The sequence below is a fragment of the Acyrthosiphon pisum genome, chromosome A1 (assembly GCF_005508785.2).
Source record: "Acyrthosiphon pisum isolate AL4f chromosome A1, pea_aphid_22Mar2018_4r6ur, whole genome shotgun sequence".
Lineage (NCBI taxonomy): Eukaryota > Metazoa > Arthropoda > Insecta > Hemiptera > Aphididae > Acyrthosiphon > Acyrthosiphon pisum.
The window spans coordinates 145,099,914-145,122,194 of record NC_042494.1 but is presented as its reverse complement, the minus strand read 5'-3'; the positions used below and the strand labels follow the sequence as shown (position 1 = coordinate 145,122,194).

The 22,281-nt window shown below is 31.0% G+C and overlaps 1 protein-coding gene across 1 annotated transcript in view; it reads right to left on the bottom strand.

Moving 5' to 3' along the window:
* LOC100158924 (melatonin receptor type 1A-like) overlaps window positions 1–22,281 on the bottom strand; it is a 135,046-nt gene that overhangs the window by 71,338 nt on the left and 41,427 nt on the right. The window contains exon 2 of the mRNA XM_029488508.1: window positions 18,135–18,271. Within this exon, the coding sequence (XP_029344368.1) occupies window positions 18,135–18,161 (27 nt within the window). The 5' untranslated portion in view covers window positions 18,162–18,271. The remainder of the gene's footprint in view (window positions 1–18,134; window positions 18,272–22,281) is intronic.

The following is a 22,281-nucleotide window of genomic DNA, read 5'->3' as shown; positions in this document are numbered from 1 at the left end:
TTCAGTGGCGTGCTAATGGGGGGGGGGGGGGGAGGGGATAATATCGATCTTCCATCAATACAAACATTTTAGATTTTAGGAGCAACAAACCACGTCGAGCGATTTTATGGTTTAAATATAATGTAAACTATGTCGAATAGGGGGTCAAATATTATTGCCATGGAGCTCCCACGCTAGTTAGTACAGCGCTGCCAATGTCGTAGGTATTCGTTAATATTAAACACAGTACTCAAGCATCCCGTGTATAGGAGATATATCGTCGTAAAATGTTCAAATTTGATTGAAACCTACGCACTAAAATAAAACTAATGAAACGATAAAATTAGGAATGCTATGAAGCAACTTGAACTTGATGCGTAGGTATATAGTATATACAACATGATTGTACACGTGTGTATATTATATTGTGTACATGTGACTTGTGAGGCAATTCAGCAATTTTTAACTCATATAATATGAGATGCATCTTGTCTCAGTCATATGAATCTTAAATTACTCATAATATAACAATTCAAATAAGGAATAGAAGAAAACACGCAGAATGTCATCTAAATATAACCTAACGGTTTTTGTTTTAGAATTTAAATTTGACGTAATAAGTTATTACGAAGTAGAGCACAATAATGTCATATTATTGTGTAATGCATAAATATATATAGGTATTATATAAACTGAGCATGTACCAGTTGCCCCCAACCGAATGTTCCAGTTGCCCTCATAATATGTTAATATATACCCGATTACAATATATAGCCCGTAAATAGGGGAGGTAAATATACAAATAAAAAATAAAATTATTTATAAAAATAAAGTAAAATAGTATAAAATGATAGAATCAAATTTTGATATTTTCAATTATATATGATATTGTATTTTGTAATAAAACAAATACATAAGCAGTGTAAACGAAATTAAAAATATTACTAATTGTACATAGGTACATAACAAAAAATTCAGAATTGAAGATTTTATAAATAAATATAAAACAAGAATATTAGTAGACTAGATTTTGTAAAATCTGTTAGTAATTATTATGACAAAACATAATATTTTATCCAATTTTTTTACTATTTTTTTTTCTTTTTTTTGATAAATTATAACATTGAATGCCATATAATTAAAATATGTATTATTTTATTAGTAATTATTACAAAATACAATAATTTTATACTACCTATTTTACATTATTTTTATAAATAATTTTATTTATTATTTGTATGTTTACCTCCCCTATTATACGGGCTATATATTGTAATCATGCGAGGGCAACTGGTACATTTAGTCGAGGGCAACTGGTATATTTTTAAAATATCGATAACAGCCGTAGGGGGCAACTGGCCAACACCCTATAAATTGCTATAGTTAGGCCAAGAAACTACTGAAGTAAACATCTTTGATAAAATAATAAAACGTGAAGAAAACATTATTATTATTTATTTTGTAAATTAATATTATATTATACAGTTTTGTACAAGATGACTGTGTACTTAATAATTATTATGTAAACAGCTGCAATAGAAAAACCTGACAAATAAATATAAAAATTGATAGGTACCTCCTACTAGTTAAACAAATGACAAAAATTATGAAAATTATATGGAAAAAAAAATAAGAAATATACTAAGAAAATTCCTAGAAATATCACTTTAAAAAAAAGTTAATACATTTCAAATTAATTTACAACACCAAAATATTGATATTTTAAAAAAACTGTAAAAAATAAACTACTTGACTAAAATAAACGACAAAGACGTGTCGATGTATTTTATATTATATTATTATATATTACACAATGTTCGCATTGAATTTTTCCATTAGTACGCCGTATACGCCCGTACCCATACTTAAGACTCAAGTACCTTACGTAAGCTTTTCAACGTTTTGAGTCCTACTCGAGTTTACAAGTAATTAGTAAACGTATATATTTCAAAAACGGTTCTAACTTTTAAACCGTACCTACGGTTACGGTATGGGTTGTAGTCATCATGCAGTAGCAGCTGGTACGTGTGTGTAATACGGAATATAAAGTAATAACTAAAGTTGGGAAAAGTGCATGGAATTCTTACTTCGATCGTAAAGTGTATATTAAATAGAACGATATTGTTATATACTAGAGATTACACTATTGCATATTATGGTACTATTATATATGATCAAAAGAGCCCTCCGGGACACTATATCGAGGCATGATCGTATTGTATCGTTTTACTATATTATTATAATATAAATCGTTTAATTTCTGCTGTAAGCTATAATAGGTACTAGTCTGTACGTAATGTAATTATCGGTCTGGTTGGTAATTATTACTTTAGTTGTTCTGAAAGCGATTTATACACACCGATGGATGAACTAACGCATCGTACAATAGCGATATAATGATATTATAATTAAATATAATTATATTATACCTATCTAATATAGCCGTATGTAATAATACCTAAATGTTTTTAAGAGAGTACGTAGTATCGTTTTAATTTTTTTATTCACTCTCCAAGAATATAAATAAAATGCTTATAATTACGAATTGTACCTAACCGCTCAATGATTAACCATTGTATACGATGAAAAACGTAATAATAAACTACTTCTCAGCGAAGTCAGCCGGTCTAACTCGTCGGTTACTATAGTTACCAAACAACAATTTTATTTTAATAATTATATTAAACGTTCATATATTTTTAAAAAATACTGAGAATATTCAATTTCGAACTTCCAATGAACAAATTATATCCAATTTGATTCTCTTGAATTTGATGATTGGAACATTTTTTTTTACTAGGAAAAAAAAATAGTATATACAGACAAAAAAAACACTTCAATGTAAAATCAATACATTGTTCACTCCACTCGAAATCAAAAACACAAATTGTTTATTAATAATTATTACAATTATAATACGTTTACCTGTCTATCCACATACTGTCTAAATAAAAATACAAATAAAATCAGTTACATAATTTATTGTGATTCGGCTATTATAGTATGGGATTGTGTTTGTTTTTTACGCATGGTTGGTACATTGAAATTCGATATTTGTCTAATATTATAATATTGATGTTCGATTTTAAATAAAGAAATTATTTGTGATAATTTGATGTATAATTCAAAAAAAGCTTTGTAGAATATATTTTTACTGGTATAGTACATTAATTTCGCTGCGTACGTGTATTTTTTGTGATATCTGAAGTTTTTTTTTGGAACAATCCTGAATATTCTATTTTGTATTTTAGATTCTGGATAGAGTGATGAAATGATTTCTATTACAGTGGTGTGTGGTTTTTTTTGTATCCGAAGACAAAGTTATAGTAAAAAAAAATGCTTTGACTTCGAGTGTTGTTTCCGGAATAAAATTGGATCAACTTAGTACTTGGAGGAGGGTGGGGGGTAAAAAGAAAATTACTCGCAGCACTTTAAAAAATAGTCGGGAGGAAAAAAATGTCATTGTCGTTGTGTGACGATCCGTGACGAGTGACGACGGATCGGGAAAACTATATAAAAATAAGTATTGTGTGACTTCAGTCTTCCACATTTGTATACAGACTAAATTGTATTGTATTACATTCGATTATACAATTCATCTCCAGTAAGTATTTTGCGAATTCACGTTATTTCTTCGATAAAATACAAATATAAATGCATTTCCAAAGTTTTAAGGGTATCTATATTAATCCCTTGTACACAATATTGTTATCTGGATAAAAATAAAACGCAGACATTTTAAGGTCTAATCCTCGGTCTGGCTATATCCAAGCTTGCGCGTAAGCTGTTGAAACATCCTGGCGCATAACAATGATTTTCATAATATAATACAAATTTTCAGTGTTCGGAACGTTCACTAAAAAAATGAACTCGTTCACGTTCACGTTCAATCCTTAAAAAAGGAACTCGTTCACGTTCACGTTCGTGTTTTTTTCAATCGAACGCGTTCACGTTCACGTTCTTTCAAAAAATGAACGCGTTCATTAGGTCGTTCATTTATTTTTTATACATTTTTTTTGTGAATCATTTACCTGCTATAAAGGCTCAGTCGAACAGAGGGTGACTTTTTGTCCGGCAATCAAAAAATGAATCCGGAATTTTTTTACAACTTTTTTCATTCCGGACTTTTTGTGCCCGGACTTTTCGTCCGCTATGGTTTATGGGTACGCGGACCGCGACGGTCAAGCGGTCTTTGTATTATTTTACAGTGCCCGCGCGGGCAGCCCGCTTTCTGTTTGACCGAGCCTTTAATATAAAAGCTTATAAACATATAAAACTCAAGCCAAAAATAAAAATACTATTTAGACTTATATATAATATAATTAATTAATATATTTTATAATTATATTTATTAAAGGGTAAATAAATTGAACGTCTTAAAAATCGATCAAGTTCGTTAAAAATATACCTAAACGTCGTTCACGTTCACGTTCTATTTTAATAAAACGAGTGACGTTCACGTATCGTTCACTAAAAATGAACGTGAACGCGTGAACGTGCGTTCATGAACGACGTTCTTTCCAAACACTGCAAATTTTCTACAAAAAGGATTTAAAACTTTGTGTTTAAATAACAAATACTGTTAATAGCTGATATACTTATTATTATAAAAGTGACATGATTACACGTGTCAATGATTTCAGGTCTGCCATATATGGACAATATAACTACAATAATCTCAAAAATAAATAGTTAATAATAAACACTATAAACTTGAATATAATTAAAATTAAAACTCAATAAAAAATCTATAACTAATATTTATGATAATAATATTAATGGTATCGACTTGATAGAACGTGGTTATAACTAATCCATTATTTGTATTTTAAAAAACCTGACGCTCGTCGTAGGTACTTATATATATTTTTATTGTAGATAGTATTACTATCGTTTCAAGGTTTTTATTAAATAGGTACAGATTAATGCACATATAGTGATGTAAATTTTCATGAACATTTTTAAAAGTTTAAAATTTTTAAAATTTCATAGTTAATGGCTGCCAAGTAAGTTGGCACATCAAGACTAACATTTTATATTAGGTACCTCAGAACATCTGTAGGCTTTAGACAACTTAAGGGTACAAATAACATTTGTCTACATTAGTCAAAAAACATATATAATAATATGCTAAAAATTAAAATTAAATATGCAATTTTTACATCACTGCAGTACGCTATGTTTATTCTAATATATATTTTATAAAATAATAATAATCTAACTAATCACGAAACCTCGTGGGGTACAAATACGATTAATTTAAGATATAATTTAAGACTTAAAGAGTCTTATTGTATTATATAAGTCGTGTAGTCCTTAATCTCTATATTATATACACACGGTAACGTTACAATATTATAATATGTATAATATTCAACTATAGCCTGCACCGCATACAAGGTTTGGTCACACGGTCACCGTTTAATATTATATACGAGTACTCAAAATTATTTAGACATCCAATCCGTGATTTTAATGAGCCGAGTGATTTTTTAAACCATTCTTGTTTTACGTTTTTATAATTGCCCATGTAAGTATTCATTCGTTTTTCAATTAGTGTGTGTGTATCGCCCCGTGCAGTACACGCGTAATAATAATATATTATAGGTATATACAAACAATAAAGTATGGGTCGTATATAAGTTATGAATCGCCAATGTTGACGGCCATTGTGCATTGCCGCCTGTGCGAGATACTCATCGAGTGTTGCAGGGTAGTTAAACCACTGTCGGATCGCACAAAGGACTTAACCGACGTGGGGCGCCGTTCTGCGACTAAAAAACGACGACAATCACACCCCGCGATGATAGGGCAGAAACCGAACCCAGCGGACCAAGCGGAAAAATAAATAAAAAAATTCCAATTATTTATACGAGAAAATTAGCATAGATTTGTTAATTTATAGCGCTTAATTATATTCATTAGTATTTTTTTGTATTTTTTAACGATAATTCTCTCGGTAATTACTGTTATCAAGTGCATTTGTGTTACTCAGTGTTTAAGACGCAACCACCAAATGAATTTATATCAATTAATATGTAAAGAAAACAGCCATGTGCATATATTATCCCGATCGATGTATTAAGGCAGTGGCGTGCCGAACAGTCATTTTTTGAGGCAATTGCCTCAAGGGAAATTTGGGTGGGTGGGTGTGTTAGTATAGATGTGCAACTTATACCTAAAAAAACTTAATAATATTTATTATTTTGAATAATAAAAAAAAAATAATGAAAAAACTGTTGGTGGAGGGGAGGGGGATCAAATTGTATAGTTTGCCTCAGGTCTGCTTGTCAGTTCGGCACGCCACTGTATTAAAGCACCCACATATTACCATTCACGATTCATTATGAATACTTGTTTAAATGCTCGTGCATTTAAAACCAATGATATATTATACTTATACACTACGCAGATTTAAGCACTTTTCTACTTCGCGCTTTTATCCCAGCAAACTCGCGGAAACATATCCAATTTTACTGTAATGATAACACATTATACTAACAATGTTGTATGATAATATTATGCATGCATAATATGAATAGATGAATCAGATGATAATATGCACTGCAGCGATTTACCATTACTATTTATAATAATATATTTCGCGACACATTTACCAAGGTTTTGCAAGGATTTTCCAAACCCACACAGAATTAGTGTACAACGTGCAAGTGTTCGCAACAATCTACACATGTATATAATATAATAAATAGGTAACATGCACACATTAATACATTGTAGTTGAATTATAAATAAGCGTCGTAAAAGCGTATGGAATTGTCGCTATTTTCCTACGCAATGAACCTGTGAATAATAGAAGTGACTGATGTGAATCCTATCTTAACGTTCCGACCGACACGTAATCCTCAGGAAAAAAGAGAACGCGCTCGTCTCGTCGACCCACATAATAGTGATATTTCGTAGGTCTTATAATATATATTTTGTATAAGCTCGTTCAAGACTCGTTCCGCCGAAATTTCGTCCGTACTGTATGCGCCACTGTAGATAATAATATTATACTTGCTCGAAAAAGGTGAAACAAAAACGGTTGATAATTCGTCGGGAATTCGCAGATGGATGTTTTTAGCCTAATCACTCCGGTATCGGTGAAATCCTGTGGGCGGCACGAGCTTCTAAATCCCCAAGGTCCAACCGTCGACCCTGTTCACGGTATATACCTGCGGTCGCGGCCAGTGGGTAAATCCGTATTTTCCACCATGGTCTGTAAATTGTGAAATGGTCGTCGCAGCCGTTTACTGTCTACACACGCGTCCGGAACTTTGCCACCAGATTCTCAATAAGTCAGCTGTCAGCACCCTTTTCATTTTTGTCTTTTTGCCTAGTATTCGTGTCTGCGAGTGTTACACAATTTCGGCCATGAATATCTATCGATCTACAACCGACCTCTTTTTACGTCGCCGTTAGCGAATACGAAAATTATGTGTAGCGACACGGCAGACGGTCAGTCTCCTGAAGATAATAACATACCTGCAGGCGTTGCGTCAAGGCAGGAGCGCAAAGTCACATGCATTATTAACAGGTTCCTTGTCGAAATATATACAGTTTTAAGGGCCACTTCGCACGTTATTTAGTAATAAGAATTCACAAAACATTATACATATAATATACATACTAATATGATATAATATGTGTGGGGTTGGAAGATCTGAGAATTATCGTCATGAAATAATATTGCGTAACCATGCCGTATAATACCATCAAATCCATCATATATAGCATATATATTGTATCATGTAGTACCTATATCGTGCAGCATAATTCGTTTATAAGCCGGTGGCACTGTTTACGCATTTCGGTGTAATACGTTGCATACCTAACGTAACCGCGAACGTTGTACCGTTCGCGTTTGTGTGAATACTGGATTGGTGAAATTCTGTTGGACGACCTCAGTACCTCACGATTTCCGTGCACGCCGACAAATAATTATTGATGGGAAAGTAAAACAAGTTTAGCCAATACAATCAATACAGTCATATTACTCATATTGGATTACATGAAATATCGGTCCCACGAGACTCGCATCGCATGTGGGTTGGTGTGGTGAGGAAACTCTTATGTGGAGTGGAAAAATGGCAGAGGTAAGTGTAGTCGCATGTTATACAATATAATATCGTATTGAGATTGTAATGCACAAATTCGTGCAATGTATCAATTGGTTCGGAACATTGTCAGAAGTGGCATAACAGGATAAAGAACTAGGAGGGGAAAAATAATTTACTAACCCCGAGGCCCCTCCCTCCAGGTTCAAATTAATTTTTTATTCAATGTAGGTATATACTTTATATAGGTACTTATAATAATTGTTTATTTTTACACAAGTTTTGAAACTTAATTTTATGGCTTAGAAACAAATCGTATATAGTAGGCTGTACCCTTGTATTGATGAATAATATTAAGTAAATAAGGGAACATTAGTAAAAAGGCGGACTGTTGACATATTATCCGGGGGCTCCAAATTATACATTTGATCCCCTCTTGACCAACATTTCAAGAAGGTAAGTGCCCGAGATTGGGCAATATTAAAACAATTATAAATGAATAATAGTTATAAGAACCATCTTTTAATTGTACTTATATGGAAACAATAATTGACGTTCATGACATGTTTCTTCTACATTAACTTTAAGGACATTCTCTTATAATATCACTCAAATAAGGTCGATAATTATATACCGAGGTATAAAATGGAACTTTCTATAAGTTTAAATATTTTAAACTTTTGAAAGAAATGATTTCCGTGACGGAAACGTCTTTTAATTAAAACTAATTTTTGATGTATAAGTGTTGAATACTTTATTTCGTTTTTAAATTTTAATATCATTCAAAATATTTTCCAATAGTTGAGTAGGTAAATTAACTAATTTTAAAAGATAATAAATATTCATCCATATTTCATATACTTAATATAATTACATTTTAAATGGAGGGTAGGTATTTTATATTACTTTTTTTTTTAAATAGATACCTACTTATGGAAGGTAAAAAAATGTATTTTTTCGTGAGAAATGGCTATTTAATTAATTTCAATTTTACTTTTGGAAAAAGAAGAATTTCTCTACTATATTCGTAGTAGAGTATTATTAATTTAATTTTTTTTTTATGATTTCACGATTAATTGACTTTCATCATATGTATTATCATTATATTTATCATTTTATGGTAACTTGGAATTTTTAATATATTAGTTATTCATATTTTACTTATCACACTAATGTATTGGCTGGTTTTACGTTTCGACAGACTACTATATAGTAATTATTACTAGAATTATTCATCCATTTCTGACCTAAATTCACATTTTTTGTGTTTAGACGTCACAATCAAATTATGATATTATAGTAAATAAAAAAACAAAAATAAAAAGCGCGCATACATACATATAAATTTATTCTGTTTTCGTTATTGTCTAGTCTGCACCCAAACGCCATTAAGGTAATTAATTTATACCTACGTTTAAATAACGAGAAAACGGAACGGTCAACGTGTTTATTATGTTTATGTAGCAATCACTGCAGTATAGGTACATGCAGCACCGACTCACTGTGCCGCGTGTTTCACGGTGAAATCAAATTAACCGATATTGGGTTGAACTGTGTAGGAAATGGCCTTCACTAATAAATTAGAACCTTGTTGATTAGAAACCTAACGGTGACGGTTAATTTATAGTCGTGCAAGATATAGCTATACCTATTACCTATAGTATAATACCTACGCGTATCCGCCAAAGTGACTTTTGCCCCATACGCGGCGGGTTAATAATATAAATATTGGGCATCAGCTAGACACGCACATATAATGTAAGCTATAGTCTATATAGATATATTATTTCTGAAATATAATCTAATTCCACGAAAAGACATATGGTAAAAATATGCTATTCGATAGGAATAACACATAGCTAGGCGTATAACTATTACGAATAGAATGAGGTATGGGAAATGTACATTAAAATATGAGATGTCATTCTGCGTCAGCTATTGCAGCGGCGCGGCGGGACACACGCACATTATTTTGAGTGGTCTGTGAGAATTATCGCCCAGACGTCCGGCAAGGCAATTCAGGAAGAGGATATGACTGCATGTACCAAATTATATAAGGAAGCTCGGTAGAGCACTATTTTCTGCAGATGTATTTTGTCACTGAGTTCTATAAGCATCTTCACGCAAGCCTTTAATAGGTACTACATTAGCTAACGGTTTTATATGACTTTGAATGTTTCCGTCACTTCACACTATTTGAAACTTGCGTCTTAAATAAATATATTTATTTTTACACTACACTAGGTAGTAGTATTTTGTACACTGGTACTCTCAACTACGTCGACTATTATACACCTCACGTCTTTCCGTCGTTGTACAATTTGTACGGACGATTGTTGATCGACCGGGCGCGCAACGAACGACAATACAACAATAAATTCGTCAATAATTTACGATATGGAAAATTGGTGAACAATTAAATGTGTTTTTACCCAACGACATCTGCATACATTGATTGTTACTCAGCACGTGTGAATTGGTTTTTCAGCCCATCAGCATTTAAGTGATGGCATACAATTGTTGGAACAAAATCATCGAGCATTCGACGGGTGTCATGTGCAGGCCTATATATCGACACGCACGTTATTGGCAGGTTCTGCAGGTCTCCGCGCGAGCAGAGGGCAGGATAAATGATATATATATCATACGAGTACCCATATCGTGTCGATCCGAAATCGTATATTATAATAGCTTTGATGCTTAACTGATGAGGTACCTTCCGTATATTATTATAATGCTATATATATGTTGAACGTCAATGCGCATATTATATATAGGTGGTAGGCGTGTGCTTGTTTATTTGTTTACAGTACACGGCGCAAAACGATCCTGTACTGAAGTTGTAATAATAATAATATGCTAAAAGGTTTCGAAACAACTATACCACATAGTTGATTTCGTCGTCAAACGACATGAATGCGGGGGAAAGCTTAGTGCAGTTTCGATGACGGATCGAACGGGTAATGTCTGCACACGATGGGACGTCACAATATATTCTGTTCGCTATTCACTATATATTCACGTTCGAAGTGCATATTATTATAATCGTTACTTGATATAAGTACGCGCCGAAACAAAAACAAACGACAGTTATAATATGTATAATACACCCCATTTATATAGGACATTTGTTTTCAATTTATTTTTTGTACGTACATGTATATCGGTAGGTATCTAATGTGTTTTTGTTTTTCCTTTTTTGTCGTTAGTCTTCAGTGAACGACCCAAATATAATTAATATAGTTTGTTGATAGTGCCTATTGTTTTTCAATGTTAGTTTATTTATTTAAGTCTTAAACGGACCAGGCCCAATTACATAAATTAGATAAGATAACAATCGTTCGTGAAAAAAAAGAACAACAAAATACAATGTTTAAAAAATAATTTATAGCTAAGAATTAAGAAGTATAAAATTATAATATATTTTAAATGAGTTAAATTTTGGTAAAATGCATAAATAGATTTTTAGATTATTAGTTGCTTTTATAATTATATTTTAGGGCCCAGGGGGTACCTATTGTTTGCATAGTTGTTTACTTCTGTATCAAGATAAAATGTATTATTAGACCTAGTATTACTCGTAAGAGCTCCATACTAGTATGGAAGGAAAAACGATTTGGAGATTCATGACTTCATGACAGTTAGTATTTCCAGCGAAGAGCTTATACGAAATATCAATTCAAGACACTAAAAACACCATAATAAGATAAGAAAATGTTTTTACTTTTCAATTTAATTGGCATAATAAAGTGTCATTCAAAGCCATTAATTATCACGATTAGTTAGTTATTAAATAGCCATTTTATATATTTGCATAATGCTGAAAAATGCAATAATAGTTTTTCTATAATCATTGTTTTTTAAACTTAAGTAAATAATTTATAACATCATATCTAAACATAATTTTTAATCGTCTTTATTATTCTATATAACATATTTAGGACATACAAATAATAACACGTGACTTCAATATTATAACTAAAGGCATTTAATACTCAAATTTTTCCACGACTATAGGTATTTTAGTAGGTAATTAATAGTAGTGCAATATTATATAATTTTTATTGTTTTATAAAATGTATAATAGGTACGTAAATATCTAATTTAATCACTTATAGTTTGTGTACCAATCCGTATTGCATGCATACTAATCTACGATATCATAATAAGACAATAAGTATCATTGTTTTTATAATGTAAACTTTTTAAAAGCATAGAAAAAAAAATCGTAAAAGAAATATATAACATTGTGTTACGTTTTAAACACATTAAACTTCTAAAACCTTTTTTTTCAAACCGACACTGTCGACACTATTTGAGGATGATTTATATTGTGCGTACATTTTATTATTTAGAGAATATTTTCTACATTTTATTACAAAAGCCATAAGACTTTAATATAATTAAGGTGTAGAACTACAACTCGTTGAATTTGAAACATAACGTCGCGTCGTTTTGAAGGGTTTTACATTTATTGGCTCGTAACAGTTTTAATTTAAAAGATTACTAGAAAGCATCTCCAGACATTATTCTGTCGCGGAATAATAATGAACATTCTAGAGAATTGTAGCGTGCAGCGTAGGTAGAAGACCTTTAATCAAGCTCAGGGCCAAAGGAAAAACGTACTCTCGTCCCGAAAAATATTAGACAGGAATTTTTCCGTGACACCCAAGCACGTTTCATCATCGGGTCGCAAATGATCCTTAAACAACGCAAATGCGTGATATACTCCTTCAGTCCTGCAGGTGAATACATACATATATATGGTAGTACACTTACGTGTACCAAATTCACTTACGTGAATGAATGATGAACGTAATATTATATACTGCATACCCCCATGAAAATGTTTAATTTTTTATATAATTTGTACAGAACAAAACATGATTTTATTGACACTGCATAGTAGATATAGGTGTATACCATCATAATTTTATTTTTTAGATTCTGAGCGGAGTGAGGAAGCTATTGGTTTTATAATGGTGTTTTTTTTATTTTTTTTATATCCTGTATACACAATTTCTACCAGAAGGAGAGCTTTGATTTCAACATATAGTACCTTATCTTTTAGCAAATTGGATCAAGATGGTGCTTTAAAAATTTCATTTTTCGATTTTATCAATAGTTACTTAATGCCACGGGTAAAACCACCGAAAATTAAGAAAAAACGCTAAAAATGGGATTTTAATTTCTAACGGTTTGTTTATCACCATAGAAACGAATAAAAAAAAATAATATTATAATATTAATATTCAACGTACATGATAAAGTAAATAATAATAATATCAAATATCTAGAGTGACAAACTCTCTCCGATCAGAATCGTTTTTCTTATACAATGATATTTTATCATTGAATTCAAGTCTAATACAATCCATTATACAATGACCCACTTGTAATCTATTGTACAGCAGGGTGACATCCACTAACATGATTTTTTTTAATTTTATAAGGAATCTACATGGATAAAATTATGATTTTACTTTAAATCAAATCGCTGTTAGTTTAGTTTACACTGTACGTCTGTACACGTAGAGTTTACATTTAGTGAGAATCTTTAAGCTAACCTTTTATACGTAAAACTTTTTTACCGTGCACTAAACAATTATTCACTAAAGAGTTTAAAACAATTATAATTAATGTTATCAAAATAGAATCCACATTTGGTACGTCGTTTATCCATTGATAACAATAATTGAAATTCATTAGAAAAGGAATAGAATGATTATGAGGACGCCCAACCCGCACACGTTGTCTCTGTTTTACAAACGTGGCACATACCATTGTTACTATATTTAATATTTGAGTGAAGCTTAAAGGTAAGTATATCATAACACCTCTTTAGCTTTATTAATATTTTAATTTAAAAGCTAGTTAAGAGTATTAAAAAAAAAAATTATACATTACATATTAAATAATAAACGTGATAATGAATTTTTAAATGGTCACCCTGAACAATTTCAAAATATGGAAGTGTCGTGTTCTTGCTCCAAGGTCTTCATATATAGTTATAACTCGCCTTAAAAGTGTAATATTTCATAAAGTTATTATTAACTTAAAAATATTAAGATATCAATAAAATATAAATATACCTATTACCTATACATATATCAAAAAATATCAAGCTTATAAAGGGTCTTATATTATTATCCTTTAAATTTGATAATAGAACAATCCATTGTAGGATTAAAGTTTTTTTTTTCATTTATTCAAATCAATTGCTTCAATACACTTGGTATTATTACAATGTAGCTTAAATTATCATAATGTATATATTTAATATAAATATTTGCTATTAGCTTATCTAACTATATGGTATACTATGGTATGTGATTTAATGTATAGGTTTAATCGGGAAGTATTAAAGTTAACAATACAACATTGGATTTGCTGAACGCGAATTCGCTGTGTTGTAAGTTTCTAACATGGAGACAATCCCATACAGGACTCGGGTAGTCGGGTGAGATGTCCTCTTGAGTTATTTATCCAAGCTGATCCAATACTGATGGGAAAATTGCATTTGTAATTCTCTCTGGAATCGATCAACCACAGGTTTGAATATGGTTTAATGGTTTCAGATGTTTGTTTTTACCCTTCTCCGACGTATATATTATACATATTGTAATTGTCAAGCAAATATTTGGAAAAAATGTACTTGGCCTAAGTCAACAAAACACAAAAATATAAAATCTTTAGTTTATCAAAGACTTTTATTATTTTAACTGATTCCATCTTCTACATATTCACATTTTTGCAGCGATGTTAAAATACTAATACGCTATACACTGTTGATAAAAATAAAACACTTTGTTCTATTTACATATTCAAAGAACAAAAAAAAAAAACAAAAAATAAAAATATGCTTCTTCCATATTATTATATACTGCACTATCATGTTTTTATATAGTTATTATACAAATATTGTGTTCGGGTATTAAAATAATACGTAATATATAATATAACAACGCATGTTCTATGGCTCTTACTTTGAATTCCACAGAAATAGAATATTCAACGTATCGTAAAATTTAAAAGACGAGGAGGTCTCTTTAACATGCAATACACATAAAAAGGAATAATTTATAGTCATATTAAAGATCTTCACCTGTGATCATGCATTTTGGCTAATGTTTTATATTATGATATCGAAGCGTGGGGCGATATATGTGTACGAGGTACCTATACGCTTCAAGATACACGGCTATCGATCATAATAGTATATTATACGCTCGACACACGATTGTTTTCGTAAAATATAACGATACACATCACAATTATATACCTATCCAGGAACCTATATATATATATATGTCTATATAAATATAGTATACTATATTATATGCATTTACTTTGTATTATTATTTTATTTTTCAAAAAAAAAAAAATAATACGAACAAACAAACCATTTACGCTTAAAGTGCGTGCAGCATGCAGAGGGAGACGAAAACAAAGGTAGACCGTTGTAATTTTGTGACTGAGATTTCGGGTTCGCGTTTATAAATATATGTGTGTGTGTGTTTGGAAATAGTGAAAATAATAATACAGACAATCGCACGCGAGCACCTATATAGTCTCTTTACCGCGAGTTTGAGAGCGTCGTCATCCGATCGATTGCATGGTGTGCGCTCGCTCGCGCCGCTGGAGCCGGCAACCCTCCCCGCCCAAATCCTCGCGCCATAGCCCTCCCCCGTCCGGGCTATTTTTAACGTCGACTCTGTGTACGTCTATATCTACTCGCGCGCGTATATACCCTCTCCGACTTGATGCCCGACCGCCGCCGCCGATTGTTATTGTGTACACGCGTAAACGATGTTATATTGTATTATATACACGCGGTGCACATGGAGACGAAGAGTGATCGAGCAGAGGCGGAGGTGTAATATTATACACACACAACAACACTCTCGCAAATGTGTGGGCGTGAAGGGATTCTGCGGGAAAAGCGTGCGACGAAGACAAATCGTCTGGTCCGTCATCGGTGGCGGCGGCGGAATATGGTCGGACGGCGGCGCGAGGGGAAAAAAAATGTTGGGAAAGAAGAAGAAGCGAAAAAAAAACGTTAACCGTGCAGACGTTTATTTGTTGCCGACGTGACACGATGGTGGCAGAGACGGAGCGGCATTAGTGGAATGAAAGTGTGCGCTGCTCGTTTGCGTCTCGCGCCCGCGTCCAACTCTCCGAAGGATGTTATTGTTACGACAACGCGACTGCTACGATTATTATTACCGTTGTATTGTATTTATAGACACAATATTAAATTACTGCCGTACTAATATATATATATTTGGGTCACTGCACAGTCGAATGACGCACTCAGCGATCGACGAAGAATAATCCCGATGGGAAATAATAGAGCGAGTTACTTAACTCTATATCAGGTATATAGACAGTGTTATCGAGTCCTAAACTTTTACCAAAAAACATAAAAGTTTGATTATTTATTTGTTTGTTTATGTATATATATATACATTATATTATATATAGAATATACATAAAAACCAGGTGAGTATAGGTGTCATATATATTGTATACGAATATAGGTATACCTACATATAGGTATTCAATAAATGTTAACGTTTTCGGATCACATAACATAGTTATGTCCGTTAAGAAAAGTCTGAAGAATTGTGATCAAGAGTGATTGAAAGAAAAAGAAAATAAGACAATTATTTATGGTCCATTGAGATTTTGAGAAGGATATTGGGACGATTGTACGAAAATAAGAGGTATGATTGTATGAAGCAGCTACAGAAATACAAAATATTTTACAGATTTGAGTGATCTAACAGAAAATCGATAAGGATGGAACTACGGAACACGAAAGGGAATTCGTTTGGGAGCCGAAGCCCGTGACTAAATCTATGGTAGGTACCCACGTACGCAACAGTCGATTTTACGATGAACCGTTTACATTAGTCATCGAGTGACGAAAGTGTGGTGATCGTCATTTTGTGGGTCGCAATGCTGTTGCCGGCGGGGTTCACTTAATGTAATGATGTGGGTTAGGTATAATTGTCGTAAGGGGAGTGAGAGGAGTCGTTGTATATACGATGACGCTCGTGGCATATAAATCACGAGGGCTGTTATCTTTTTTTTTTAATTTTTTTTTTTTTTAAACAATTCTACCAAGCTTTAACACCAGATTTACTATGCTACCGACATAGGTACGCGTATAACTTTCACACGATAGATCAGGGAGTAATTATGGACGAGAAATCACCGGAAGTCCCGAGGAGCCCAACGATAAATCACGCGTTATTGTGCACATTTATAACGTTTTTGTACCCACCACCCACACAACACCATGGGTATAATGCAGGGATTTAAAATTCTTGATCGGAAACCATTGATTTCACGAGTGACGTATTCTGTTGTAAATCTTTTTTTTTATCAGTATGTGCGTATTAGTAACATGTCTTTTCGACGTTCATTCAAATACGTACCGCGATATAACCAGCTATCGACAGGAAGTTACAAATACACGAAAGTTGTTGTAAATATACAACAACAGTCTTTACAGATTGTCGATTTTGTAACGTCCGTGTATTGTAATAAATTGTGATGAATCCGATATCAACAAATAAATTCTACGATTTATTTTCAGTTTGCACATTAATTTATTATAGTTTAACTTACAAAACAGACATTTTGGACTAAGCCTATTAGTCCTTATGTTAGACTTATTTTTTAATATTCGCACAATATGTATATCGATTTTATATTTTAATAGAGTAAAATGTACTAACATTTTTGTGGTTTTCTTATATTATATGCACTGATGCACCAATGCGCACTGTACTGATTCAAAAGTGTTCCTGTTTAATATACCTATATGTTGCAAAAATTAAATAAAATTCCATCAAGTAATTGTTTGATACAACTAAAACTCAATGGAACATTAATTAAATAACTATAACAGGTTATAATCACCGAGTTACGCTTATATTATGTATATCTATAAGACGACTTCAAAGCTGATTTCATTCGAAGTAATTGATATCCTATATGGCTATATTATTATTATATATTAAAACGCTGAAATATAGATAAATCTGTACGATTTCACGATTAAACTAAAATATCGAAACAACTTACTCCTGGGTTAGTAGACATGTTAATCATTCATAAGCCCAATTAGACGGCGCCTTGTGGGGCTAATGAAGCGTTCTTTTGTTTTGAACACCGCTAGTTCTAGCAGGTAGCTTCTTCCCGATAATTTGTTGTTCAACGATCTAAAAACACAACGCGTATACAATAATTAGATTACATCTGTACAGTATAAATATAATATTTATAAATGTTGGTTTACTGAAACTCGTATACGATTGAGATAAGTATTTACTATTAAGACCTATCAGCGTTCAAATTCGTTTTATGTTTGATACTTTGAACCGCCGCCGTCGTATACTAAATTATAAATTACGCCATTTACAGTCTTCCCAATTACCTCTATACCCTTGTAATAATAATTATGATAATGTTATTTAAACATCGTTATAATATAGCTCAAGGGTCGCCAACCAGTCGATCTTTAAAGGAATATTGGTCGATATCGTATAAAAAATTAATTATACCAATATCGACATGAGCACGTGCCTAACCTTAAACACACTTTCACGTTTTTTATATAAAGCAGAGTACCTATTTATTAGCGAAGAAAAAATGAATACGATTTTCCGAAGGAGAAATAATAAAATAAGAATATTATTATATAATTCATTATTATACGCTTCATGTAATTATTATGTAAATAATATACCTGATTATAAATAGTGGTCGATGACCAGATACTTAACATTTTTAAAGTAGCTCACTTGTTTGAAAAGGTTGGAAAACCCTGTGATACCTTATGAACGAGTAGACGTTATTGTTTATGCACGTCGGTCGTGTTTAAATACTTCGCTTATTTAATATAATATTGTTATAGTTTTTAATTGAAATGTGCTATATTTTTGCGTCGGTAATTTTTTTCATGATAATTGTTTTCAGAATTTAATTACATTAACCGGCAACCTTTTTTTTATTTGTATTATAATTATTCTTGTTGTTGTTGTTATTTTAACTATAATACTAAAATAATTAGACTGAAAATTAATCAATAAACTTTACATTATGTACGGAAACTGAATAAAAAAAACTCTGTAATTAAATTGAAGACGGCGCATTGTGTATGCAATATTCAGGCAGATAATATGCTTAGGAGTCTATCAAATTCTGAACCGAATCACATCAAGAGCGAAGAAGTTTACAACTTATAATAACTAATTCTTAATCATAATCTCAACGGTATAACAATCATTTAAATAGTAATATTTGACATGGTCGTAAATTCAAATAAAATAATTTGATTAATTATGATTGCGTAGTATGCAACACAATATAATTATGAATTATGATAATAATTAAATAAGAATTTAATAAATCAAGCTCTTAAATTTAAAAGATAATACCAAGGAATATTATACTTAATAGCAAACTATATTTTTGATTAGTAGATTTTTTAATTGGATACCATGGGCATTCAAAAAGTTAGTTACAATACATTCTAATTTTTTAAATAATAATAAATCATTTTATTTGACATTCACAAAAAAGTACTTATTGCTTACATTTTCTATTTTAACTTGAGTTATCATTTTATTGGTACTTATTATTTTATACTAAGAAATTTAATATTATTTATATTTTTAAATTTAAAAAAATTTAATGTTGAAACTAATTTCCGGCCCCTTGAGTCGTTGATAACTGCATTTGTCTATCAATGATAGTAATTATGTACATAATAATTACGCTTATGCCCTATGACTTATATCATATACATCATAGGCGTAAATAGCATTTGGGATTTGGTTGTTAAAGCTTTCCTTGATAATACTGAATGAGCTTAAAACAAAATGTAGGACATTTTTGGGGGGGCTATGAACATTTTTGGAGAACTTAGCCTCTAAAGCCCCCCCCCTAATTGCACCTATAATATACATATACATATATATCATCATTGTTCTATTGATAAATATTATGAAATTATTTATTGTTTTATATTTATAGTTAAGATCGCACATACCGTGGGGAAATATAAGCAACGTTTTATCCAAAGAAAAAAACAAAAATCAGATCTTTTTTGATTTCAACTTTTCAAATATTATTTTTAACTGTAAAAAAGTATTTCAGCAAACTTTCAGTGGGTCGAACACGTATGACAATGGCGTGGTCAATTTGTTTTTTAAATATTTTCTCCAAATTTAGATAAAAAGTAATTCGACATTATTATTATTTTATTTTTTATAATCAATTGGTGTTAACAACAATCGGTCCGTTTATAATACGTTATTATCTGCATGTATTTTGTGCGTAAACATTGAATATTACAAATGGGTTAAACCGTTCAAGAGGATATTTGGTTGATATTTCAATAATTTATAAAACATAGGTACAGATGCATAAATAAAACGATTACACCGTTATACAGTTAAGTGCACTGTACGGCATAAAGAATAATAAAGCTACCACTTGAGCGATGGGGTCGTGTAATAATAATATAGCTACACGCGTATGTATAATACTTTACAGTTTACATTACCTATACTTATAATTTAGCTACGGCTTTTTGTTAAACGTCATTATTATAGCTACGTTGATTTGCACAACTTGTTTGTTTGACATTCGAGTGATTGGACCTACACTATCAAACTTGAAAATAACAGTATTATATTATGTATGTATTTTGTCGGTTTTCTGTGATATTTCAATTTTTAAATGATTTATCCGCATTTGTGAATTATTGAAATATTTTACATAGGTACCCTACTTATACACTTAAACACTGAAATATCATAATAAACTGAGCACGAACACATACATTTTTATTAATTTTAATTTTGATAATATGTGAATGTGCTCTGTAATGAAAGTTAAGAACAGAACGAGTGTGCGACACAAAATCAGTTCTGTTGAATTCAAATTTACCATGTTGTATGTTCGTAAGACGAAAACAACACGTCATGCATGTGCAGTGACGTCATCTTGAACGTTGTTTGTTCCCCTAAAACGTTAATCTAGAACTGTCATACTTTTTTGGTACATACCTCATTCTCCCCAAAAAATATTTACGTCACTGAAACAATAGGACGTAGATTTAAATGGTTTCACAACAAACATTTTATTATTTTTTTTTATTTTTTTTTATTTTCAATTAAATAATATTCATCAATCCGCAGTTTAAAAATGACAAATTTTTATTTTTTACAATTATTTTAACTATTACCTATGTCAAATTTGCATTAAAATTTGTATATATTATAGTAAAATTGATTTAGAATAATATGTGTATATACATATATATTATTTAAATAATGTTCATTTTTACAAAACCAATATTTATCACTTTATATCTAACCTTTAAAGTATACTATAAAATAACTTTAGCTATAAATTATAAATTAATGTAATTTATTTTATAACTTATAGTTGGTTTCCATTTTTTTTCTGTACTTGAAATAGAGAAAATTAATATTATATAATAATATATAACAAAAATATACGTTGAATATAATGAGGAATAAAATGTATAATAAAATAGTATTTATATATTATTAAAGTTTTTTATTTTTATGAGTGGTTTTAAATTATAATGCATCATAATATTGATGTATTCATATTGTTTATAGCCAAACGTAGAAAACAGTTTATATAAATTCAAGTCAAATCTTCAATTTATGCGATTATCAATCATTAAAATCGCTTTATTTTTGTATTTGTTCAATTTCAAAATCCATCATAAATATTCAAGATGAATTGGGTAAATTACTTTCTCTCGGATAAATATAAAGATAACCGTTGGCGCGATTTATACGAAATAATTTATGGTAATAATATTTATGATTCAAACTCAGCACAGCGTCTTTAATGATTTCAGTTACCTATTTTAATTTTACGTCAAACAATAATTAAAAATATTAAATATCACTTTCATATAATAATTTGAAATGAAGGTTGAATTATTTGCTTTAGAATACACGTCTTCTTTCATGCACACTCTATAACCATACAAAACGACTACATAATATGTTTTTATGAATAATAAAAAAAAGACTCTTTTAAGACTGTAAACAAATATTTTGTATACAAACGTAGTGCGTAACTCGTTATGGAAATAAAGCGAATAACAAATGTTGTACTTAAAATAAATGCTGTGCAGATGAATGATTGAAAAAAAACCAATAAACAGCTCTTCGTGGTCGTG